The sequence below is a fragment of the Grus americana genome, chromosome 11 (assembly GCF_028858705.1).
Source record: "Grus americana isolate bGruAme1 chromosome 11, bGruAme1.mat, whole genome shotgun sequence".
NCBI lineage: Eukaryota > Metazoa > Chordata > Aves > Gruiformes > Gruidae > Grus > Grus americana.
The window spans coordinates 7,777,094-7,803,154 of NC_072862.1; the positions used below are offsets into that span (position 1 = coordinate 7,777,094).

At 41.8% G+C, this 26,061-nt stretch overlaps 1 protein-coding gene across 26 annotated transcripts in view; it reads left to right on the top strand.

Annotated features, from left to right (window-relative positions):
• MAGI1 (membrane associated guanylate kinase, WW and PDZ domain containing 1) overlaps positions 1-26,061 on the top strand; it is a 352,095-nt gene that overhangs the window by 241,469 nt on the left and 84,565 nt on the right. For all 26 annotated transcript variants that reach the window (XM_054838040.1, XM_054838041.1, XM_054838046.1 and 23 more), the window contains exon 3: positions 18,541-18,660. In XM_054838040.1, coding sequence (XP_054694015.1) covers positions 18,541-18,660 — 120 coding nt within the window. The remainder of the gene's footprint in view (positions 1-18,540; positions 18,661-26,061) is intronic.

A 26,061-nucleotide genomic window follows, 5' to 3' on the forward strand; every position in this document is an offset into this window, starting at 1 on the left:
CCTCCAGGGTAAATGTTGCAAAGCCCTTGTATCTCTTTCCATAATATCCCGTGCTAGACAAATATTAACTTACACCTTGTTTCTTTTATGCTAAATATTTGCCCAGGCATTTTGTTTTGCAAAATTCAAGCTCATCCTTGTATGATCTGCTTGCGTTTTGTTAATCTGGGAAAATAAATAGCCTGCTGGCGTTACTGCTACTTTGGACTTTATGCTGTTGAGTGAATATAGTAACAAATTTTTGGAATGGTTTGTTAATCTTATCAACATGCATTATGCATTTATTAATAGTAATTAGAGCCAATCACAATGTTGCATTTGGAACTTTTTGTATCGATCAAGTGTTTTTTGAGAAAATTATCATTTAATGAGAAATTTAGTATGTAAATATTAAAAAAAAAAAAGGAGATCTGGTAAGAGAAGGGGTACAGGAAAACACTGAACCCAGTGAACAGTTTTCACCAACAGTCTTGTCTCTTCCTTCCCTTTCCCCTCACCTCCCAAAGCAAAGTAAAAAAGAGGAGGAAGGAAGGAAAGAGCCTATTCCTCTTTAAACAAAGCTTACTTGTCAAAACAGTTTTATTAGGCTTTTTTTCCATATAATATCAGAGATTTCACGTAAATTTTTGCAGGCTATTCAGGCAGTTTTAATGTAGTATCTCATGCATGTTGGGGTTTTTTTCTACGTGCCTTCATTTTTGGTGCTGAACTTGAGATACTGTAAAGGTTTTTGATTTTGAAAAGGTCAGGAAGGAACACAGTTCTTCTCAAAATCAGTACTCTGTGCTCTCTCGACTGGGTGCCCACTGTCTCAGTCGCGTAATCAAACCTTTCCCTGCCATCTGTGCTGCACGCTCCTCCAGGTAACTTCACAGTGTCCTTTTAGCACAAGTCCTGAATGAATCCTTTAGATCTCTTGCAATCACATGAACAATAAAAGGAGTAAGAGCATCTCTAAGGATTCATGATTGGACTTTATTGTTGTTTCCTTACCAACTCTGCTCCTCCGTTTATGCTCTTTAGGCCTGCTGTTGCCACTCAGGAAACAGATTATCCCACACTTCTCCATTTTCCAGCCCAATCAGAGATTCCTCCTGAATCAGCAGTGCTTATTATCTCCAACTGTACATAATTATGGTAGAGAGGTTGCACCACCATAGCTGGATAATGTCAGCATTTCTATTATAGCCCCATACTTTCAGTATCCTGAAATGTGGATATAAAAACTCACTTTAGCTTTATAGTCTTTCTGATGGTGAGAGATAAAGTGTGTGCAATCAGCCTTTAAGCAGTCAGAGAAAACCAGGACAAAAAATTCCTCTTTAGGATGTCGGTTGTATAAATGCGTTGTTTAACTTAAGCTTTGCTCACTGTCAGGTTGGATAGCGTGCAACAGTCTGCAGATTTTGAACATAAAGCAATAAACATTTCTCTCCTGTTTAGAAAGCTTGTAACTAACCAGCGTTGATTATATTTTTGCAAAAATCTTAAGCATCTGAAGTTAGTGAGTAGAGTGGCTGTGAAAAGATCAGTAATGCACAAACACAGGAGGGTTTGCAGGTTGGTGCAACAAAGGAGAAAAAAATAGATGTGAGTTCCAGTTCTTAAAATGTAGCAAGTGTGCCAAAATGTCATGAATATTTACTAAGGGTGAGGAATGACCCCTGCAGAGCTATTCTACTCCAGGAAACATTTGACTATACATATTTAACAATCTAAGAATACAGTTGTATAAAAACTTTTATATATATTTAATCAGTTATGAAAACGGTACTTGACATGTGAGTCTGTTTTACAAAGGTCAGGTTTTCGCAGTTGTTTTTCTTCTAGTTTTTAGTGACATTTTTAACCCTTTATCTTGCTTCACAAGCTGCCCTCCTCCTCCTGTTTCATACAACAACATGAATCAAGGGCAGGAGACTGGCATTAACCTAGGTCCCTGGGGTCTCTGCAGTAGGAACCAGCCTGATGTTCTTTAAAACATTCAGTATGTCTTTTTCAAGCAGGAGAAGAGTGTGCGACTTAGTCTCTGTTTAAGAACTCTTATCTAAGAGTCCAGCCTTATCCTCTGCTGATTATCGTATTCATACCAGCGGAGCGACCAGTGATGGTTGCAATGCTCTGCCCAAGTTTTGACACACTTCTAATTATAGCGTACAGTACAGTGGTATAAACTCCAGAGGTGATAACGAAGCCTGGACCCATGTGTCAGCAGAGCATCAAAGGGGTAATGCATTCCTGTTCTGCACTGCTGTTCCTTATTTGTATGTTTGTGGGGACCTGGACTCATGCAATCATGTCTTGCTTATTTTCACTGAGACGAGAGGTGAAAAATGCAGAGCAGTGGAGATTTGTAATTTTGTCAAGGTAATTGGGTATTAACTCCAAAGGGAGATGCACAAGGAGAGAGGCAAGGGCAGGAAGCTGTTCATGAGACACCTTCATAAAATGTGTTGCCTGGAAAGTGACGGCAGGTCTTTAGTACTCTGATGTCTGGTGACAAACTCTGCTTCTGAGCTAGGGCTGTAGGAAATGAGTGACCTCTGTACAACAGCCTTACTTATATTGCAGAAATTCAGCATTCACAAAATCAGGATGCGGAGCATGTGGAGGTAAGGTGTGCAAAGTAAGGGAGGGGCTGCATTGAAGATGGGCTAGAAACTTACCCTAGGAAGCTCTTGGTGAGTGATGAAGGCTCTCTTTTTCCAGAAGTGATGAGCATAACCCTGGCGTTCTCTTATGCTTTCTTACCTGAGATGTGAACCCATCGTGCAGACCTTGACAAGTTCTGCTCTTTCATCTTAGCCTGTGAACCAAGCTAGCTCTCAGAGAGGGAGATAACCAACTTTGCCCTTCCTTCAGGTTCTCTAAGGAGAGAAAAAATAACCTTCCAGGATTTAATCACTAAGAACACCTTCGTGTCTGGATGACCTGACAAGTTTAAGTAGACCTGCTTCTTAATGCAGATAATTCAGTACAGTCCATGTGACAGATTTGTTCTTCCATTTGCTTCGGTGGTGATAAGAGGTGCGTCCTGAAGCAGAGCATGAGGGTGCAGGAACTGGTATCTACTACTTAGTGGAAGAAGTAGGTTGAAGTGGCGTTATGGTCCAGTGCTCTTGCGACCAGTGTGGAAGGGGTGTCCTCACCTGCAGTTCTCATCCCTCTTTGGCGAGAAGGTTGGGACCTTATCCCAAGGTCCAAGTTATGCATTTGAAAGATAGAATAGCTTGGCTCTTACAGATGTGTTAGATATAGGCCAAGGGTACTTTTCTACCAGAAATACCTATAACAAGATGAAATTTCAGTCTCCAGGAGAAATTCAGAGAGGTTGTCCACTGTCCTTTGCACTGAGGTAGAAGGGGCTGAGGAAGGGAGAAATCTAATTTAGGAGAGGTTTAACAACTAACATGCTCCAAAAATTTCAGTATGCGTTGGGGTCAAATCTGGCATAACTGGAGTTACACAAAAAGCAGGAATTTTTTCCCTTTTGATCTCACCTGTTTCTGTCACACACACATCAGCAGTCCAGGCATCCAGCATAGCTTTCCAAACCAGGTCATTCCTTCCCTTCCAAAAAATCAAGACAGACTTAAAAAAAAAAAAAGTGTTCAGATCATCTTCAGAATAATTCTGTGATGTTCAATGTATACAGTTATTCTGATTTTATAACTTTCAGGGCAACACCTTCCCCACTTTCCACCATGAAAAAGGTGAGTTTTGAACTAAGTGGGTGGTCCATCAAAGGAACCTACCAACCTACCATTGGTGCTCAGGTACGGTCAGCAGAGAATCCCTGCTGGCAGCTACAATTGGTCCTAATGGCCAGTCTCTTTGAAATCATGAAGGACAGAAAAACAACTCTCCCTATCGCATCTTTCAGGGATGATGCCTAGGCATAGTCACTCTTGTCTTGAGGTACAGGACTGGACTAAATGACCTCCTTCAAGGTCTCCTCTTAAGTCTGCAAATGACAAGAGCCAGCAACACTGTAACCATGTAGTAGAAATTTCAGGAGGAGGGCAGAGATGTTCTAAATTATGTCAGAGTTGCAGTAAAGTGTGCTGGTAGAATAGGATGATTTTTTTTTTAAGGTATCCAAGCCAACTCATTCATCTGTTTAGAGTATGTCTCTTTTAAATGAGTTTTTACAAAGTGCACATCTACGCTGCAGTCACTCAAGGACAGAGCTCAGCAGCCAACTATTTATGGATTTGTTAGGGCAGGTGCTGCAGCTTGCCAAGGGCAAGAGATTGTGCAACTGGATTATGAGCAACACTCCAAATCCAGCCAAGGACCTTTACACACCTGTGATCAACACTTAACGGTGCAGACAGAGCCACACACTCACCTCCACATGCAGGCTTACATAAATTCCTGTTGCAGATTAAAGGTTTACAGGTTTGTGGGATGTTGAGTTTCCAGACAGATAAACGTGATGCCATGTGCTTCGCCTGCTCCCGCCCCCCCTCACCTCCGAGTGCCCCTTGCCCTCCCGGTCCACTTGCACATCACCACCTCCCACTGCTGGCTCATCCTCACGATGTCCCTTCAGGCAGCACAGCCTGGCAGTCCTCAGCAGTTGCATTTGGGTTTAAACAATACCAACTAATTTTAAACTATATTCTGTATAACCTTGGAAACAGCTGTGTATGATGATTGTGGTCCAGGCAGATAAAAGCTGGTAACAGACGACTGAAAGAACATGGAGGGAGAGATGGATGAACCAAAACGCCTGTACTATTCAGCTCTCAGCTTTGTGCAAGGCTGCAGTTTTCTGGCTTAGCACATCAGGAGACTATACCAAAAGGGTTTATTATATTTATTTTTTTCATACCAGTTGCAGGAAGTCCTCCCTCCCTTGCAAACACAAGGTTGTTCTCCCTCTCTTGGACAGCGTGCCTGTGACAGCCCTTAAAAGAGGCCACTTTCTGTCCTGCAGTAAACTTACCTTCTGCTCTCCTCCAGCCCCAGAGACAAACTAGTTTTACAGTGGGGGACGGCAAGTGCTGGATGGCTGAGAATGAGCTGCTTTATAAATCCAGTTATATAAATATTGTGGCCATTGCTACCTGACTAGCACGCATACCAGTCTGAATTAAATCACTATTATTTGCAAATTCACGCATTGTGATAAATCTGTAGCCAGGGTTTCCAAAAAGATTAGGAATGTAAGCTAAAGATCATGAAATAGTACCTCAAACAGCCTGTACATATCTTCAGCACTGGAGCTTTCATTGGTCTGTAACTCCCACTGGTGCTAATGGGAATTGCTTGCACACGCCAAGCGGGGAACAGAACGGGAAATCACATACTTGTCCTGGAGAGAGGCTGTATCTAGATCTGTGACAAGCAGGAATCACAACTGGCACCATTTACTGTGAACCATTTCTGCTGAATGACGCTAGTGTGTGCGCCATGGAAAATGTCCGCTTAGGTTTGCGGTAGCAAGAGACTCTCATTAATCAAAGAAACTTTCTCAAAGTTAGACTTTTTAAAAGTGTGTAAGTTCATCCATGTGCATTTATCTTGCAGAAAAATTCTGAATCCAAGCTCTCTCTGATCGATGGTTGCATTAATTATGCACAAAAGGCTCTATTCTGCCAGCCTCGTTCACTTTCAATGCTGCTTTACTCTGCGAGGAATTGACTTGCATTATGCAGGTTGAACAAATTCACCTACGGTCTGAACTTCTGTAAAAGTCTCCAGGGAAGGTCAAGTTTCTGTTATTTTCAATAATAAATGAGATTCCCATTGAGTAAAATGATCCAGGAAATCAGCTTCAGCTCCCTGAGTAACGGTTGTGTGGCCTCTGATGGAGAGCTGGGAAGAACCAATAGAGTTGGAGGAGAGACGAATCACTGCGAGCTTCAGGTCTTGCAATCCTCACCTGCTAGAGTTGGCTCCAAGGAAACACAAGTGTTAATGACCTTTTATGTATTTTGAAGAACGTCTTGGAGCTGTGATTTTCAAATATGCTTGTTTACAGTCTTGACCTATCTCAAGTAAAGTTCTTGTAGGTGAGAGAGAGCTACAACAGTAAGAAGAGAGGATGGTGTTTGTGTAATAGACAAAATACTTTCTCACAACTCATAGCAATGTCTTCCCCTCACCATGTTTTTCTGCCAAATGGATGTTTGGAATCGTTGCTAATTGTGTTTTCCCCCTCAACTCTGGAAGTAGCCTAATTTGGCTTAACAGTCAGAAAAAATAATAAAATAATAATTAATGTGATTCATTCATCTAGAAAAGTGTAAAGCATAACTTACATGGCAATAGTGGTAGGAAAAATGCTATAGTGAATGTTTCAAACTTTATAATTTTTAAATGAAGTGACCTGAAAGGAGTGAGTGGCAGTTCACCAAAAGGATGTGTGTTTCCTTGTAATACTGTTTTACTGGCTCTTTCCCGTTATTAATCTAAGAATTGCTAAAAATATATGGGATAATGGATGATTGCTATGCAAAGCTCTAATTTACTGCACTGTCACTATGGGAGAGTGCTTTGGCTCTTTTGTATTGCCTTGAGAGACAATTTTACCCATGTGTTTTGCTCCAGAAGTCATCTGTTGTTTTTCAGTGTATGCACATAAACAGTTCTTGCTGCTACGCCTAAATATTGAGTCAGCAGTTCCCTCTGATGAAGCCATCACCGAGGACTGTCACGTTTATCTCAACAGATCAGCATCACAGAGCACGTAATGCTATTAGCCCCAAAACGTTGTCTGCTAACCACAGAATTGTGGGACACAAGTGACCTTCTGCTTTTTCACTTCCTAATCGTCTCTGAGCTTGGGCTGCCAGCTTGGCTGCTCCGAGCCTCCATAACCCATCTGAAAAATGGGCGCAGTTTCATCTTCCCACCTTGCTGAAGGCATTTTGAAGGCGATTATACTGACAAATGGGAGCTGCTCAGATTTCTTGATGGATGCTGGAGGATTAGGTGTTCATTTTATTTTCAGTATTTAAAATGCCTGCTATTAAATTCTGTCACATCCATTGGGCTTTGGTCACCCTCATCTTGCAGTTGCAGAGGTAGCAGGGATTCCTCTCTGGTTGTCTTTGGCCTTTCTGCAATGCTTCCTTGGCAGAGTGAGAGAAATGTTTCTTTAAAAAAATGATCACAAATGGTCACAAAACAATACATCACCAAACCTGTGTTGCTCTTCACAGCCCAGCGTGTCAGCACGGGCCTTGGTGAAGTCTGGCAGCCCCGTGCTGGACATGCGGTGCTGGGAGGTGGGACCGCTGGCGCCTGCCAGCCTTGTTGCCTCCAGCAGCGTGACAGGCAGCGAGGACCATGCATCACCCTAAATCAGCAGAGTCACCTGAGTTAGAACCCCAGCTAAGACAGAAGAAAAAAGGTTGTTTCTTTTTTTGATCCACAAAACATTTACTCCCTCTAGGCTGCTATCCTGTAAAAACTTGAGCACATGTTTAACATGAGGCATGAAAATTGGTCTTGAAGCAATTGGGATACTTTGAACTAAGCAGGTGATTTGCAGCAAGTGCCATTAAGTTCTGTACCAGCATCTGTCTGGCAAAATGGTTTCACCTGCATCAGTCATCTGGAGGACTCAACACAGTTGTCAAGGGATAAATAAGTCCTGAAGTTTAGGTTTAAACTTTTATTTTTTTGGTACGGTCTTATCTGCTATATGACATCCTTGTCCTGAAGAAAAGCATTCTGTCTCTCTGATAGTACCTCATACAGGTACTTTTGAAGAATCTCATTCAGTGTTTTTCTAAAGCCTAGATCTGATTGTGTGTTTTCAGGCATTTGTTTTCCAGGCGTGTACTGATCTAGTAACATGAGAAAACAGATTTCTGGGGAAACTCTGTTCCCAACATCACAGATCACAACATCCTCTACCAACCGTGTCTAAGCCGAGGAGGTAATTGTGGTTCTAAGGATTACTTCCTTATCCTCGGTGTGATGCCGACACAGGTACAAGCTAAAACCCGGTGGTGTTTTTCTTTGTTGGGAAATTGGAGGCAAGACAAGGAACAGCTCATTTTGTTTGGGCTGCCAGACAGTTGCACGAGGATAATTTCTGTGTGCTGTTATTTATGTTGGATTCAAACCAGTAACGGTGGGGACCTGGAGATACTCTGGAATTACTCACTGCAGGGAAAGTGGGAGCTGCTAGTGTTATGGCTCTCGTGTTGTCTGCTGGCCAGTCAATACCAGAACAGCTTTGGTAAACCAGCAAATGAGTTTAAAATGGCATTTGAAATTGGGGCACTTGCAGAAAGTGATTTGCAAGAAGCTAATAAAATGACGGAGTGTGTAATGTGATGGAATGATTGTTTTGTGTGAACGCAGAGCTATAAACGCCTACGCAGGGACATTTAACAGAGAGAAGGTATAACTAGAAGTAATCGGATGAAATGAAGCAAAGACCATTTAAGCCAAACACTATGTCATTGTCCCCAGTTTAAGCACTGGAGTATTTTATAGGGTTGATGCTTGGCTTCAGAAAGGCAGAGTAAAGCACCCTGTGGGTGTATATCCTATGAAATTCATAGGCGATGACAGGATTGGGAGGCAAGGTTTTTATTATTTGTGTACAACTGAAAAAGCAATAAAATAAATGGAGAAGCCTGTGTACATTATCAATAGCATGACAGTTAGCTTTGGACTGCAAAGACACAGAGTTATGCACCACCTAACCAGCAGGCTCACTGTACCAGGGAATGTTTTAATTAAAAGTGAGGAAAATGTAACTTGCATTTTCTTTAGTATTTTATTGCACTTACAAAACTATAAGCTTTTTCTGTGTTAGAGCTCGGGGTGTGGAATTTATAGCAAGGGAACTGTAAATAATAAAATAGTATAGTAGGTTTTTTTTCAGTGAGGTAAGAAAAGAATTAAAATTAATGTATTTGTTTGCTTTTAGATTGTAACGCTTCCAATTATCAATAGGGATGAATCTGAAACTCAAACACCAATCAACTTCTCAATGTTTGGCATTTTTTCAGCATCCTGAGCAGTTACCTAATCACAACATTACAGAAAGTGAACCAGGAGAATGTTTTCAACCAGCTAAAGCGTTAGCAATCATGAAGAACTAAAGGGTGCTGTGCATACAAAGCTACTGAAAAAAAATACAGAAATTGGTAGCAGTTAAAACCAGGTAAAATTAAGGGACAGGATCTGTAGGGAATAGTGCTTAAATGCGCATATTGCTGGGTAGATTTGCTGTCTGTTCTAGTCCTTCCCTTGAGTTTTACAGTAAGTGCATCCATATGGCTACATAGCCGCGTGTTTCTATAATCTGCATACTTCTTGCTATAGCTGATACGTGTGCATTTGTTGGTCAGGATTGAATAGGAAGCTGGAAAATGACTAAGCAAAGGTCTAGGAGGATTTGTCAGGGAACGAGACCCTTCTGAACCAAGGGCTCGGTGAGTTGGCAGAGCCAAAAAACTGAAGAGCCACAGGATACTTGTGACGTTCTAAGAGTGTGATAAGGTTATCACAGTTGGAAGTCCATTGGGTTTATAGCATTTTGTGGCTCTGGGCTAGGAGAGAAAGTATGCCAGGAGACAGGTATCTTCAGCGTACATTGTTCAGGGCAAAAGACTGGTTTAAATAACTGTATTGATGTCCTGTACAAGTGTGGTGGAATGGTGATCTGTTTAAAAAAAAAAAAAAAAAAAGAAAAAACCCTCTCTCTCTGAGTCTCTTTTCAGTAGACTGGATGTGGTCACTGAAACAAACGTTCAGCAATGCCTCAGAGATAAATGTACGCTTTATATGACACTTTCTTTCTATGGTGGAATTTTACAGAGATTAGACTAATGAACTGATCTAGTTTTAGGCACATGCTGTTAGGTGAGGTGTTTTATTAAGACTTTTAACTGCAAATTAAAGGTCTGCTAGAAGGGCAATTAAAGTCAGCAGAAGGAGTTTTATATCACACCCAACCAGGGATGACCCACATTGTTTTGTAGTTATCTCGGCAGTACAAGCAGCCTTGGAAGACAAACAGCAAGGGAGGTAAGTAATATTTGTTGAAGCAGCTTAGCTATTGGACATCAAATAATCTCCTATTTATTACTATGGCTTTAAAGTGCAGAATATCTTTTCATGGATATATGTGCACATATGTATGCAGGTGTCAAAAGAAAACATTGGTTTTGAGTAAAAACTGAGTTATACTACAGGTGTTCGGTCTGTGTTGGATACTCCATTTATTATGTGATTAATTACAATATCTGTTCATAGGACACATCTGAAACCTTGAAGTAGAATAGAAAATAGGATACCGTGTTTTGGGGAGAATAAAATTTTTTTGTATCCAAGTTTTAAAGAAAAGAGATAAGTTTTTTTTCTTCCAATAATTGTGGCAGCTTGTGTAGTCGCGCTGTTGCAGGGAACAAACAGGCAGTTTGCTCCTGGGAAGATCTACTGCTAATCTCACTATGAGACAGGTTTATAGATATATGACTGACAGTGGTTTCTGATGTGTGGGGTTTTTTTTAATTCTTCCTTTGGTGATAAACTGCTTCCTATACTGCAAAAGTATAAATAAGACAGTGAGGTATTTATTTAAAAGTGCTGTTTGCATGGGAGCAACCCTACATCCCAGGTCTCCTGAGAATTATTTCAAAGCAGATTTTAAGTGCTTGCCCCACCCCCCCCACCCCCTGTTGTATTTAATACAGCAATACACATTTGTATGGAATAGTTATTTTAATCCACGTTGTGCTTTTCTATAGCTGCTTTGGGCATGCAATGCAGAGCAGTGCGTGACGTGGCTGATGTGGGGCAGCCCTGAGCAAGGGATCAGCTTAGGCTTGGGTTGAGATAGTCCAGAGTGCATGATCTACAGGATTAAAAATAACCAGGTAATAAGGGTGCTCTGTAGTTATCCACTGTATGTATTTAATTTACCATCTTCAGCTGTAGCTTTTTCCAAGATAATTGCTTTCAGTAGAAATTTCATCTATGACAATTTTTACATAGAAGAAAGGTGGTCCTTTTGAAGTAAAGGCATGCGTCATGGTTGTAGCATTATCGAGACTTCTAAAAATGTATATATGAGAGAAACTGAATATAAATGTAAGTATATAATCACTCTGTTAATTTACTTTCAGCTAATTTCACTTCCCACAAGTCACATACACACTTATACAAATGGCAATTTTCATTCATTTCTGTGCCAATATTTAAAAGCAGAACATTCAATGCAATCTCATTACTACAGCTTTATTGATTTATAAAATTACTCTTTATTACACTAATCCATATATTAGAATAAAATTGTGCATAGTTAAAGCTAAAGTCTTCTCACCAAGGAGGTACATAGTTTGCTTTTTCATCAGTAGTTCACAATCTAAATTAGTGGATGTCATGCTGTTGGACTCCATGAACACAGGATTAATGGCAAAGTCATTAGTTCATGAAGTTTAATCTTCTTGGTGGGTATCCCACCTTGTGGGAAATGAGAGGGATTCGGCTGCAGGTGTCTGGTGAGGTAACAGCAATCACGCAGAGGGATCCAGAAGGCAAGCTGCTGCTATTGCAAGCACAAGAACATATATTATTTATGTTTTATTTGATTCCAGAATACTCTTTTTTCCTTAGGAAAAATCAGATGAATGCTCTGAAGGACACATGAAGAGGTTGTACCTGCACTAGCAAGTGCCACACTGCATAATACCGTCGGTGGTACTAATACTCCCAGGTCAGGGAGGTGCTGCTGTATTTGAATATTTGGCATAGATCCTTAAACAGGTCTTTTTTAAGTGGCTTTCTTGGGGAGTGTGGCAGGGTTTGTACCCTTACTTCTTCTAGTCATCGGGTAATTATCAGTTGCTTTTAAATTGATACCATAGTCCTGAGCGAACCCCCTCGTGCTGAATTGGCTTTGTGTAGCCACAGCATGGTGTTTCACAACACACACAAACGAGCCTGCAAAGCCCCAGCACAGCAGCAAGTTATTTTTGTCCCTTTTAATCTGTTAGGCCCTGATCCTGATCTGTAGGGTTTCCTAAATCCCATTGATTTCTCTAGAATTAGGCTCCTGAAGTCCTTTGCGAGCCTGGGTCTGGCTGATCTTGTGCTATAAAACAGAAACAAACCCACTTTCTCTACCACAAAACGCTGTAAGGATAAATGTGTTGAAGATTATCAATGTTCTTATTTGGTGGCAGCGAAGGCCACAGAAATACCAAAAATAGATTTTAAAAGGACAAAAATAACTTGCTGCCTGGAGGGCGTAAAAACCCTGAGCTGTTGCTGTGCGACTTGGCTGAATCATTTCTCCGGGGAGGCTCCAGGCAGTCAGGACTTCATTGAGAGAGAGGACCTGAGAGATGCAACTGGACACGGTCTCAGAAAGAGGGGGAGAGGCTTTGACGTGCCATTGTTGGTGTGCGTGGCCAGCACAGCCCTTTGAGCAAGAGGGGATCCTCACAAGCTGCTGCTGTGGGATCTGGCTTTGGCCAGTTAGTGTTGCTGGAAAGGCTGGTGGGAGGAGGAGATACTGAGTTCTTTGTACAAATCCCTTCCATCTCCCCATGTAGAAGAAAAACTACTTTAGACCACAGCCTTGAAATGCATTTCCCTGTAAAATGTGTCTGTAGAAAGACAGGTTTGTCTTGGTCAGCTGTTTTCTGGGTTTAATCAGTCATTCCTGCTGACCATGGTGACAGAAATTTGCTTTTAGTGCTGCAGTTGTCTGTGTGGCCAGGAAGAGTCAATCAGCATCTGTTCCTGTGCATGCATCATTAACAGAGCTGTGAATTAATTTCTACCGACAGACCACATTCTCCATTGGACTGAATTTCTACTCTGCCACCGAGACACTTTGAATGCTTGTCACGTTCTTGTGGTTTATAGGTATCAAGTCAGTGGCTAGAGAAGGGACAGACAACATTTAAAATCCCAGAATGAGCTTCCTGAGTTTCGAGTTTCAGGAGAAAATTGTATTTATAAGTCGAGTATGTTTGGTTTGTAACAGACCAGACCTTTCTGAAACTTCCATATTTTCATGTAGTTACAGCTACAAATTACCCCTTACCATAGTTAAATGGGCACACACACGTATAATGGATAGCGTACCAGTGTCCGAATACAATTCCTTCTACTGCTGTTTAAAAACCCGCAGTCAGTAGTCTTAGTCTGGATAACCCTAGAAGTCAATAAGATGAAGTAGTTCTGTGTACAATGTTTTCTAACAGATAGGTTACACTTTTTTTTTGTTAATGTAGATAAGGCTGTTTCTAATACTGTGCTGCAGATAAGTTCTGCCTTAAGCTTGGCTGCTAATCAGGTGGCCTCTTCGGAGACAGAGCAGGTTGTCTCTGTCTTTTCCCTTCTCGGCTTGCCATTAGCAGATCTGTGGAGTTTGCCCTGCCTTCTAGTTATCTGGCATCATAGGTGACAGATGCAGGAGAGCCAAAGCAGTCTCTCCAAATTATTCTGTGACATGAGGGAAGAAGGTGACCTCTAAACACTGCGCAGAGGGAAGAGGAGCTGTTTTCCTAATATGTTTCTTTCTTGGCAGCTGAAGATTTTTTCAGTGTAGGTGATGAGAGCAGTCTCCTCTCGCTGAATGAACAAAAATACCAGTCTTGGAGAGCAATGGGAAGAACAGCATCCTTCCTTCCAACCCGCCTGCAAACAGCCTCGCAGCAAACCCCCACAACAGGGCTCGGTGTTGCAGATTTAGGGGTCAGTAGCATCCCTGTACACTTCACATTAAAACCTTATTTACTACAGTTCCATTCACCATTGGTAACCGATAGTGACCTGATATTGTATAAAATACGGTTGAAGCAACTATATCATTACTCTGAGTGTGATTATTCCCACGTTATCTGTGATTTTAAGAGAAGCTGGTCAGTGGAGACAAGAAGCAAATGACTTGTGGTTTGATCAGCTATATTTTGGTGGCTCAGCAGATTATCACTGCCAGCCAGTGGAATTGGATGAGGAGTTTCCAGAAATCATTGCTTTGCAAATGAGAGATGTATGTGTTCTGCACTTGAGAAGCCAACTTCTAAATGACTTGCCTTGGGGCTGTTTTGGTGCATGGTAACAGAATTACCGCTCAAGAACTGTTTTTGTTTTAACAAGAAAGTAATTGAAGTGACTACGGCCCCTTTGAAGTCTTATTTTTAGATTACAATAAGAAAGATTCTGATTAATTTAGCAGCAGGGCATCAGTGGCTATTAACAGCTTAACATGGGGCCCTGGTAGATTGATAAGGAGCTAAACAGCCCCTGAATCACGTATTAACAATCTGGCCATACTATAATTGAGGCTCATGTTGGGTAATTGTCAGCGTGGTTGATAAGCAACACAACAGCAGCAGCTATTTGTCTTTTAAATGGGCACTTAAATAATTGAGAATAATAGTTGATAGTCATCAGTACATCTGAGCCACACTCCAGTTATTCTAGGCATGGATGACAAGCTTTAATTTAGTTAGCTCAAGTGCAGGACTGGGCTCTGCTTGGGCAAACTCACCTGTGTCTAGAAGCAGTTTCTCAGGTGGGGCCTCCAGCCCGTGATGAGATCCCTCTTCTGTGGCCCAAGCATTAGTGGTGCATGAATAAACTAGGATGCAGCTAGCTTGGGCGTGATGACCAAACCAACAGCCGGGCAAACGTTTCACTTAGCATCTGGGCCTCCCATGTTGTATGTAGCTCTACCTTCCCAGGCCAAAAGAAGGTAAAACCTGCAGTGCTAACCAGTAGCGTTATTTTTATTGATTTATTTTCTTAAATCTGTTGTGATTGCAGAAGATTTGAGCAATTCCCCTGTGAATTTAATGTCTCTAACTAATTTTATATGTTGTGGGACACTCTAGCCAAATAAGAGTCGAAGTTTATTGAATGTGCAGCAGGAGTCAGTAACCACTCAGTTGTTCCTTCAGTTCCTTCTTGTAGCATTAGCAATTCTGAGCTAGTCACACAGTGGGACATAGTTCAAATTAATTAGCTAAATTGCTACCTAATGGCAATAAGATTTGATGCCACTTAATATTTCAGTGCAAAGATGGCAGGCAGGTTAACGTATTTAAATATGATTGGCTTGCCTTTTCTAGTGGAGTATCTTAACTCCTGTTTGGGCCATCTACAGCACTCATTGTGCTCAATTACTTCTGCCATTAGCAGTGGTCTGATCTGCTATTAGCTCTGATAAAACGTACAGTCATCTCCATAGCCCTCTCCTTCAGTGATGACCATCCTGTGGTAAGGATCCTGAAATGCAATTTAAAGGGGGAGGGAGGATGCACATGCTATGCTTTGCACATAATTAAGTCACATTAATGATGGGAGACTTAATTACAATTTGGAGTTTATCAGCAGAAAGCTCCAGCAGTAGCGTGCAGCCTGCAATGGTGTTGGGCTGTGCACGCGCATGCTGCACAGTAGTCGGGCAGTTGTTTCAGGCCATGGAAGGTGCCGATTATTCTTAGCGTCCTGTTCCTGAGAAAAGTCATCGAGTTTGCTTACGCGCGTCTTGGTTTTCTTTTCTTTCCCCCTTTCTTTCCACCCGCCCTCTCCCCCCACCCTCCTTGTGAAGCAACCCTTCTGGCTTTGTTGTAAGTGTGGTTTGTAATCATTGTACACATCCCAGATGGTTCATGAAAACTCTTTGAAATGCCATCTGCCAGGCGTGTGTCCAGCCGGCAGCCTGTCATTCTGCTACAAGAAAAACGGAGGCGGGTTTTCCCTTCCCCCTGCCTTTCTGAATTGCATTCAGTAACACTTGCTCAGATGTGAAGCAGGATAACAGCCTGAGCATCTGCAAGCAATCTTTGCTCTAGACAGCAACATGGAAAGTTGTTGGGTTTTTCGCCTTCGCCCAGATAAGACATCCTAACCAGTGTAGGTTTTATTTTCCCTCTGTTTGTTGCTAAGGACCGACGCGAGGTGACAAATGTTATCTCTGTGATGTAATGTTTTTCTTTTACGTGGCGACTTGGCGTTTCTAATGCATTCAGTGTGTGTTGCAGGCAATCGCGCTGATAGCAAGCACATCTGTGATTTTTTGACTTGAACATATTCAGGAAATTAAGAACACTGAGATGAAACAAATAGATCCATTAAAATGGCTCAGAGGAATTATGGCAGAGATATAATTGTCATGTCGAATAGGCAGCCAGCACTAGTAAACTGCTGACTGCAATTTCACCACTATAAAAATTCAGAAGGAGAAAAAAATGATTAATAAATACTCTCTGTGGAAAGATATAGATAAAAAAGAGGGCTTTGAAAGATAAAGTAAAATGAATCCTGAAGTTCCCTGATCTTTGTCTCTCATGAATGTGTGTTGTCAGTTACTAAGAAAAAGTACATCCCGATCTTTGTCATTCGGCTCGCGTGCCGCATGGCTCGGGCTGGCATTTGACTGATGCAGTGGATGAGGAGCACTACAGAGTCTAATTCTCGCTTCCATTGTGCTCCAGGCATGGGACAGCTACAGCGCATCCTTAGACATACTTATTGCTGAAGCTTTCCTCCTTCTTCCTTCCTTCTTGCGGGCCTGGTTTAGGGGAACCTGGCAGTTGGCAAGAGCCACGATGCTCTGGTGAGGGTCCTCACAGCCTGAACGTCCACAGCATTGTCGGTGCTCAGGGATGAGGTGCTGCATCTCAGCTGTGCCCCTTCGTCCTGGATGCTCCTCGCGTGCCTGTGTGGGCATCGTCTGCTCAGCCTCGCTGCCTGCCTTTAGCTGGAAACGCGGGTGCTGGGGCAGAGAGGGGTATGTGGTGCAGTTCCAGTATTTCTCTGGTCTAGATCTGTGAAAGACGTCTCTCCTCTGTTACAAACTACTTGGTAAAAGTCCTTGTAGTCTTACTGTAAAGATTCAAGAATACAAAGAATGCAAAATTGAATCCTTTCAAATAGGAGAGTAATTCTGCTAGTAGGGTGAAGATATCCATCACCATTTCCATCCCCTTTTTTGCTTTTCCTCCTCCTGTCTTTACCCATTCATGCAGCTCCAAGAGAAGGAATGATAGAAAAAGCACAGGAATTTATAGGCTATCTGAAGGCTGATGGTAAATAATAAAAAAAAGAGAGCGCGTTTCTATTTTGAGACAAGACGTGGAGGATGTTAGAGAAAGTGGATGTCTATCAAGGAAATTAATCTAGTGATAGTCTTTCAAGGGTGTCACTCTGTCAAGACTGACCTCTTGAACAGTCTCTCAGATGAATAGGGCATAAGCAGACTTTCCGCTTCCCTGGCACTTGAGGAAAACATTTGCCAGATGCAGGCATGGTAAATTTATGCTCTTTCAACTTCTGAGAGTTGGAATCTTCCCAATTAGTTTCCAGAAGCTCAGCTTCTTTATACTTTCTTCAGTCCTTTTGTAGAGGGTTTAAGAAATTGTGTGCACTGAGCAGGCACTGCCCAGGGGCCGGAAGAGTCCCACAGAAGTGAGAAATCATACTTCGTTAAATGTTAGGTATGGTTTCCACATCTCTAAAGCTATTCCCAAACCAGCAGATTGGTTGCGGCCACAGCACTCAGACACCTCCAACTCTCTAAAGCTGCTCTTTCTTCTAAAGTTCAGTTTCCTGTAGCATCTGTAAATCTGTCATTTATATCTAATCTCAGATGTACAGAATCCAGCCATCTCCTCGCCTCCAGAGTCATGGAAAATAAAGGCTATTGAACAGAAATTGATCCTAATCAATTAAGCTGTGCTCAGTGACCTAAAATGCAGTGGCCCAAGCCATCTTAATAAAAAGTCATGCAATGACTCACCTTATACCATGCTTCAAAGGGCTGTGAATTGGTCAGAAGGGAGAAGAGTTTCAGAGCTGGCAGAGTAGCAGTGATCAGAGCCCTGTTCTCCGTGGGTACTATTTAAATTGTCAAGTGCTAGGGAGAGATTCAGTGTGAATTATTATTCGTAAGAAGTATTTCTTGAACTCAAATGAGCTTATAAATGAACTTCTTTCTGTGCAAAGAGTTTGCAGGTTGTCTCTTTAGTGAGCATGTGTGAATGGTGCATCAAAACTGCCTCACAGTACTACTTATTGCTGAATAAAAAATAATAGCATAAATAGAGATAAAATACTAAGAAGAAATAAAGAAGAGAAGATCTTTATGATGTGAAAGAATATGTGGTGAGATAAAGTGATACAGAAATAATGGAAGCTAGAAAGTTGCCTTATCTGAGAATACAGATTTCAATTTTAGTGAAGTTGAAGCAGGAGAGACTGCGCTAATGGCAGGAAGGTAATTGCTGGCATATTCCCAGATACCAAACTCTTCCAGCTGTGTTTCTGCATGTGATATGAGAGATTTCTTTGCCCGAGTCTTTCTGGGAATATCAAAACCATTGTCGTTGGGTGGAACAACTGGTACCGCCAGCTCAACCTGTGATCTGTGTCTTGTCTTGTTTTTACGTGGGCTCCTAACTTCTAACTGAACTCATGACACTGCTTTCTGTAGCTCACCGAACTGTATTTTACAGATACTGCTTGATCTTTATGATAATTTTTTGTTGTCCCTTTTAGTGCTTTATAAGCAAACAGCTATATTAACCTGCTAATTTTTCCTTTCAGGCACAACCCGCCCTCCAAGAGAAGGAGAAGTGCCTGGTGTGGACTATAACTTTCTGACTGTGGAGGAGTTTCTGGAGTTGGAGAGAAGTGGGACCCTTCTGGAAGTAGGAACTTATGAAGGTATGGAGCTACGGGCAATGAAAAAATACTTCAAATAACTGTGGTAGGACACCAGACTTGCAACACCCTCACTTGAGTTAACCAGCTCATGTTAGGACCTCACTTTCCATCCTAGTGCTCTGCTTCCCTTTTCTCTGTGTACCCTGAGAGAGGGAACTCAAATATTGCTGCGCTTTTGTCTTTTCCCTTCAAGTTAACTACCTCAAAAGATGAACATCAGTAGCCCAGGAAAATCCAATATGAAATCCGGTAAAGAAATACCGAGGGAAGAAAATGCATCTTTTCTTTGTATCTGTTATAGCCCATCTCCTTGTTCACTTTTTCTTTCCTCCTGCTGTCTCTCTTTCCCTTCATCTTCCCTAAGTACACATCCTTCATCACCCAGTTGTATCTCAATATGCAGCTACATGATGCACTGCTTTTGGCCTTTCTTTCTCTTCTTGATTCTTGGATAATTACATCTAACACAGGTCATTGTGTTGATCCTTTTTACAGCCCAGCTTTACAAGCAACAGCACTGAGACGGCCAAGGGGCACTGAAATGTCACTAGGGTGACAGCAGGAAAAAGAGCTTTGCCTCCCAGAGAAATGCAAGGCAAATTGGCCATATTTAGGTTCACAATAGGATTTGCGTAACTAAACCTGCAATTTATGTGTGTTTTAAATTGAAAACTCCTTTGGGGATGTTTTGTGGGTTTGTTTTCTTTTTTCCTTCTTTTTTTTCTTCTCTTCCCCCCGTCCCCCCGAGAACATTCAACCATACCTCTTGAGAAGACAATGAAAAGAAATATTGTACAGATTTTAAAGTCCTTCTGGTGTACTTCAGCTCAATCGTGTTGCATTTCCGTTTGCAAGAAGTTAAATGGGTCTTGTCATAAGTTGCAAAAGCCTTATTCTGGCAGCCATTAATAAGAAACATGAAATACATTTAAAAACGGGAACTGCACACAAATAGCTGGATAGTCTTTGAAAGTAGTCATCAAGTACGAACAAAGATTGTGACATGTGGTTTTGGTTTTCAAGCTCTAAAAAAAAAGCCCTGAAACACTGTTTGTTTAGTCTACTTCTTTAAAAACTGCCTTGTAAGGTCACCTTTAAACCTTACACTTATTCCCAACTGCGGACAATTGCAGTGTCAAACCTGGTTTGCATGAAGATGCTAAATGTATAATTTGGTTTCACTCTTCCATCTCTCTGAGCTGATTAGCTCCATCAGGACCAATGCTAACGTTCCAGCAGCAGCACTTCTCCAAAATGAGCTTTTTCCTCTCCATGTTTCTAATTATAACACTAAATTAGTTTTCTTTGTCATGGTGCTTGAAATAGATCAGCTGAACTGCCTCGCCATTACTTCCTGATCGTATTTGTTCTGGTGACCTTTCCACTTGGAAAGACAAAATGGGTAACTGTCTGTAAGCTGGCACCTGGGACATGCTGGGAATTAGTTTTCAGGAAATGCTGTACCCATCTGGGACAGTTATAACGTGGTTGTTTCATTGCTTATGTGATTATATGCAGTAGCAGCTAAACTATTTAGACTTCATGGGTTGCCCTTTTGAGTTGCTGAAGATGAGGTTGATTTCTCCTAAGTCTAATGCGTATTTCATTTCTGTGGGTGATAGAAGTGTCTGAACTTTCAAGGAATAATTTGTCAGAAGCGCTGAGAAGCCTCTTTCCCTGTTGACATCACTGACACTGGTGCATAGTGGTTCTGGAGAGCTGGCCCATGGACGGAAAAATCAATAAGAATAAAGCAAATAATGATGATGCTTGCGTGCACGTATGCATCAAGACACATTACTATTTGATTGTAATGTGAAATAAATAAAGTTCATTTTTCACTTACAGCTTCAAGAAATTATTTTGCTGCCTTCCAAGACTTCTTTAATGGCTTTGTTGTACTTTTTTTTGGAAATCTTATTTTACAACTGTATTGATCAAGGCAGTGTCGATCTTGGTTAGATCTCGGAAGATGGTGTGATTCAGACTCAATGCTGCAATCACCAGCAATTTTGTCTATTAAAAAAACCCCAACCAATCAGCCAGAAAAACCCAGACCACAAAGTAAGTCAGACTTCTAATGTCCAAGTCTTTGTAACTGCCCAGCTTTATAGTCTTCGATTAGTTTGATTATCATTTGGTTTATGCTGCATTTTGCTGCTGCCTTTTATTTATTTATTTATTTATTTTTAAAGTGTACCACCATGATGAAGTTCATTGTATTTTTGACCCTGCCAGTGATGGTTTATTCTAAACCAGAGGGATGGAACCCAACAAAAGGAAATAATCTTCTGTTTCTCTCTGGAGAACAATAAAATAATAACTTTAATGCATGGCGTTTATTATTAATACTGCTACCTATTGTACTGAATAGGAATCAAACAACTGCAAAGATAGGGTTGCTTTTGATTACAATGTAATTAGGTGATTTAGAGTTGAAGGAAGGGGAGTGCTATGAAATGAAGAGTAGTGGTGATGAATGGGGAAGTTTTCATGTGCCTGGCAGCCATAAGCTCACGTGGCTCAAGCAGGATGGAGGTCCGGGGTCAGAGTGGTCCCAGCGTCCCTTCTGGCCCTTAATTTCTGAGCATCTGCATGTGGTGGTGGTGGAGATGCATGTTTGTGCTGTATTTCTGACCTGAATAATCAGGATAAAAGTTTTGGCGATACAGGATGACATCTGTTTGCCTCTTCAAGGCATAAAGCCACCCAGATACTGGCGCTGTCGTTGGGAAAAACCTTGCGAGAGAAGACGTTAACACAAGCACTTGTTCAGTAACAATTACTGAAGAGAATTTATGGGGAGAAAGATTAGAAAACAGGGAGCCACAAGAAGAGGAGTAATATACAGGACTTTGATGCTGGTATGGCTACTGTTGATTTGCAAAGAATAAATAACAAGCGGAAGAGAACAGTTGGAAACCATAGAAGATTAGGAGAGTGTATCAGGTTTTGAAAGAACAACCTGGGTTTTGAAAGTGCTCTAATTGCAAACAGAGAAACTGCAAGCAGAATAGGACAAAAGAAGGTGTTGCCTACCTACTGGGCTGCATAACGTCATTATTATTTCTTCTGGTGCACTGCAAATAGGTTCCTCTGGGCAGTTTTTGATTCACATCCTAGTGAATGCAGAGCAGGCATGGCAGCTGCTTTTCTCGTCACCTGGCACCCAAAATGCTCCAAAAATCCCGATCAGGTGGGAGGGGGCATTTGCCAGCCTTAATTAATGTTTTTCAGTTCCAGTTTTAACACGCTGATTTTTAACCATAAACCCTAGAAATTTCTTTTTTTCCCCCCTAAGGAAAGCTACATGTTGATCACATGAACGCAGGAGCTGGAGCTGAAATCCTGGCAGTCCTGCCCGGAGCTGGGATGCCGCACCAGTATTGGTGCTTTTTGCACCACGTGCGTGCTGGTAAAGCTGCATGCAACACGCTCAAGCCAGTTAGTAATTCCCATTGACAATACTCATTAGGAAGAAAAAATCTTTTTAGACTGCACATTATCTAGACCTTCTGGTGGATAGGAAACCATAATAATTGTAATCTCAGGCATTTATTGACTGATCCTTCAGGGCATAAAATACTGACGGATGCGTGGAAGTAATTGTGTAGGTTACTAATTATTTAGCAATTACTTCTGCATTTGAATTGCGGGCTCTCACAGGGAGCCCAAGGGAGGACTGTTTTGAGCCGAACCACAACTTCTAGATTTTATTCCCATTTCTTCCCCAGCTGCTGAGTGGCCCTAGGCAATTCAGGTAACTCTATACTTCAGGTTACTGGCCTGGAGAATATTAAAACACCACTTACTTCTCTCTTCATTAATATTTCAGCAGATATCCCGCGCCTGCAGTTATCTGCTATTACAAATAGGAGGGAGAGAGTGGAAGCGATGGTATTTCAGAGGGCTGCGCTGGATGCAGCGGTGGAGATGGGCGCTGTGCAGAGACGCAGGGGGACATCAGCGTGGTGGCTGAATTTTGAATGGGGACGGCTGTGTCGCCGGGGTCTGGCGAGGCTGTATTAATGAACGCCTGCCCAGCACTTAGTGATCCTCAAAAGAAAAAGTGCTGCACTTTATAACATGTGAAGGGTTATTACATTATAGCGTATTATTGTCAAGGCATCATCTTTCATTCTCAGGACAAGTGTTATGTGATTGCCAAGAGAAGTAATAAGTAATCTGCATTAGTCTCATGACTAAGATGTAATGGGGGGACTTGCTAACATTTTTAAAGTGTATAAAACTAGCTACTGTAGACAGGGTCTCCGATTGTGGTACTTAATGAGTGTAATAAATTACCTTAATAGTGCAGTTAGAATTTCAGCTGAAGTAGAGAGGTCTATTCAGCAGCATGCTTCAAATCAAGATGCCTTTAGCCTAATTTATCTGATGCGCTAGCTCTCCTTGGGTTTCTCTGCAGCAGCCCCGCTCCCCCAGCTGCTTTAGCAAAATGGCTGGATTTTCTTCGCTGCTCTTCTGGTGTCTTCGCAGCCCGTGGGTCTCGCCAGCTTGGTACAACCTTGAAATGAGAGCTGTGTCTGTGGCATGCAAAACATGACAGAAAGATTGGGCGGGTAAGGGTGGCAGATGCTGGGGATGCCCATGCAGCAGAACAACATGTTCCGCTTAATAAGATAAGATCCGCTTATTAATGTCTCCATACTACAGATTGAGTCAATAAATCACAATGGCTCCTTTAGCACCATTACAATGTATCATGTCGAATATCCACTCATTAACATCTGTGCACTGCAGAGATTCCTATTCTATCTTTGGCTTTTATACTTTGCTTTTTTTTTTTTTTTAAACCACTAGGAAGAAAAAAAGACATGTTCTTGTATATGTGCATGACTGTCAGTGTTAAGCATGAGTGCTGCTACGCCAAAGTGTCATCTGATAACAATGCTTCGTCCTACAAACAACTAAAGTGGTAGCTGAGTAACTCTCTAAAAGCAAATATTCAAATATCTGATAGGGTTTTAGAGTGGTTTTGAATTTCCTATGGCATTCCTGATTTGGTTTCTCTCTGTGCACTTGTAATAAGAAGTTTTCCAAGGTGAGCTCTGTCTGAAATTGTTCATTAGCAGTCCTGGTTTTCACTGTTTCTTGATGCATCTTAAAACACAAGCCTTGAGGGGAAGAGGTTGTTGTCAAACATCTCTGGCAAAAAAGGATATGGTTAGTGGGTTGGGTTTTTCCCCTAAGTTAGATTTCAGGTTATTTTAGGGTATTATTTACTCTCCAACCACAGTCTGCTGTGTTGAAGGCTGTTCATGATAGTCCATTGATAGATGGCAGCCAGGCACATTTCAGCATCGTTTCTTGCTCCTGGATATGCTTGGGACTGTCTCTAGGTTCGGCTACTCCTCGCTGATGTTTCCCAGCTCCTTTGCAGCTGGGCAGCCCTTCTGCGCCAAGAGGCAGCCTGGCCTGCGCCAGCCGCCGCGTTTCCCTGCCGCTGCAGAGCTCGCCCTGCGCTGCGAGCTGTGATACACGTGCCGCCGCCTTCCGGAGAGGCAAGGTGTTAATAGGACACGTCCTCGTGGTGGGAGTATGTATATAAATATTTCAGTATTGTGAGAAGTGTTGCATATTGCTATGGCTTAACGTCGCGTTTTCTTGATTCCTACAGCCTTGTGCTAGGTAGGGCGTGTTCCAGCTGCTTCTCCTGTGTTCTCTGTATTTACATGCACAAGCTCATCCTTATTTATGTTCCCTATGTTGGTTTTTTTAAAATCTATTTACATGAGGACATAACAGTTGCTCTAATATAGCTGAGTTCAGGAAACACCCTGAACTTCCATAGCCCAACACCCAACTTCATGCCCCATGCTATCAAGATCTTCCTGCTTATGTGTTACTTTTAAGTATCTTTGCTTTGTTTTGGCTTGTTAGAAGTTTTCCATGCGTTAAATGTGCTTGGACGTAGCTGTACATGAGCATTAACAGTAGCATGTGGCAATACCTAGTGATATCTCAACACAGGAAAAATCAGAATAAACGAGACTGATTTGATCTGTAGGTGACTTTCTGCTATGCTGTCATTGCCTATAAGGACACTAATTGGAGTATATGTGAAATTTCATACATAAATTGAAATGTGCATGTTGTAACATTTTGACTAATTTAACAAGAAACCCAGACTGATCTTTCAGTTGACATCACTATTAATAACTGCAAAAATTGACAGAGAATCTACTATTTAAAGCAAATTGGATTTGCATATATTGCAGATTAATTTTTCTGGGATCTGTTCCCTTGCCTATGTTTTGCTTCCGATCCAGATGCTGTATCTGTGGCCGCCTCCCGGTTGCCTGGATACTCTGAATTTCCTCAAGGCAATTGTTAATCAATGTGCAGTTGCAGCTAGGTGAATCCCACAGACAGCAGCCAGATCTGTCATCTAAATGTAGAAATCTGTAGCAGAATGTGATCTGGGAAGAGAACAGACAAAACACTGTAGCAGGAGCTCTGCTCCCAGGAACTAATTCATCCTGTGCTAATCAGACACAAGCACTCTTGCTGGATTAGATGAGCAGAGGCTCTTGTGCTAAAATTAAGGGTCTGCATCTTGGTAAAGAAAACAATAATAATTACTTTTAAAGTCTTTGTGTCAAGGCCTTGCTTAATTTTGCTGCTTATCTCCGAGTCGCTTTCCCAAAATACCCATTTGCATCAATACAGTAAGCAAAGAACTGCTTTTTAAAACATGAGCTGTTAATGGGGTCCTTGTTAACGAGTGGTAGCTTTGAAGATCAGATGCACTTCTGGTGGACGCAGGGTCCTCTGTGCTACACAGAGGCTTTTGAGTTTCTTGAGTTTTTTTATAATTGCAAAATTATGCCTCACAGTAGGCGTCAGTAAATTCAGAACTGCAAGAACTCTGCTCAGTACTTCCCTGAGAGACAAATGCACTCCTAGTCCCAGGCCTAAATCTCTTCACACCAGAAAAGCAAGACAAATTCTCCTCCCCAGAAAAAGAGAACAGCTACAGCAAAGCCAGCACCTACAGATTATAGTACCTGAAATATACGGTTTGGGACCATGTTCTTCAATTGATGATGTACCATTAGGATTAATGCTCAAGCTCGTGCTTGACCTTGCACATAGCTTCTCCTCCTTCTTTCACCTCTCCATGCCAGCTCTGCCACCCTGTCCTCACCCCAGCAGCCTTTGTGGTCTCATCTTCCCTCTCTGCAAGGTGAAACACCTTCTTTCATATCCATTCCACTTTAGACCCTTTTAGATGGCATCTCTGTTCTTGTGCATTTCTGCCTGTTCCAGAACCAGCATCTTGGATGGATGGGATCCTTTCAACTCTAATTGATTGTCTGACTGACAAAAGTTTTCATGGATTAGATTCATAGTTATTTTACTTAAGGATAGCCAATTGGT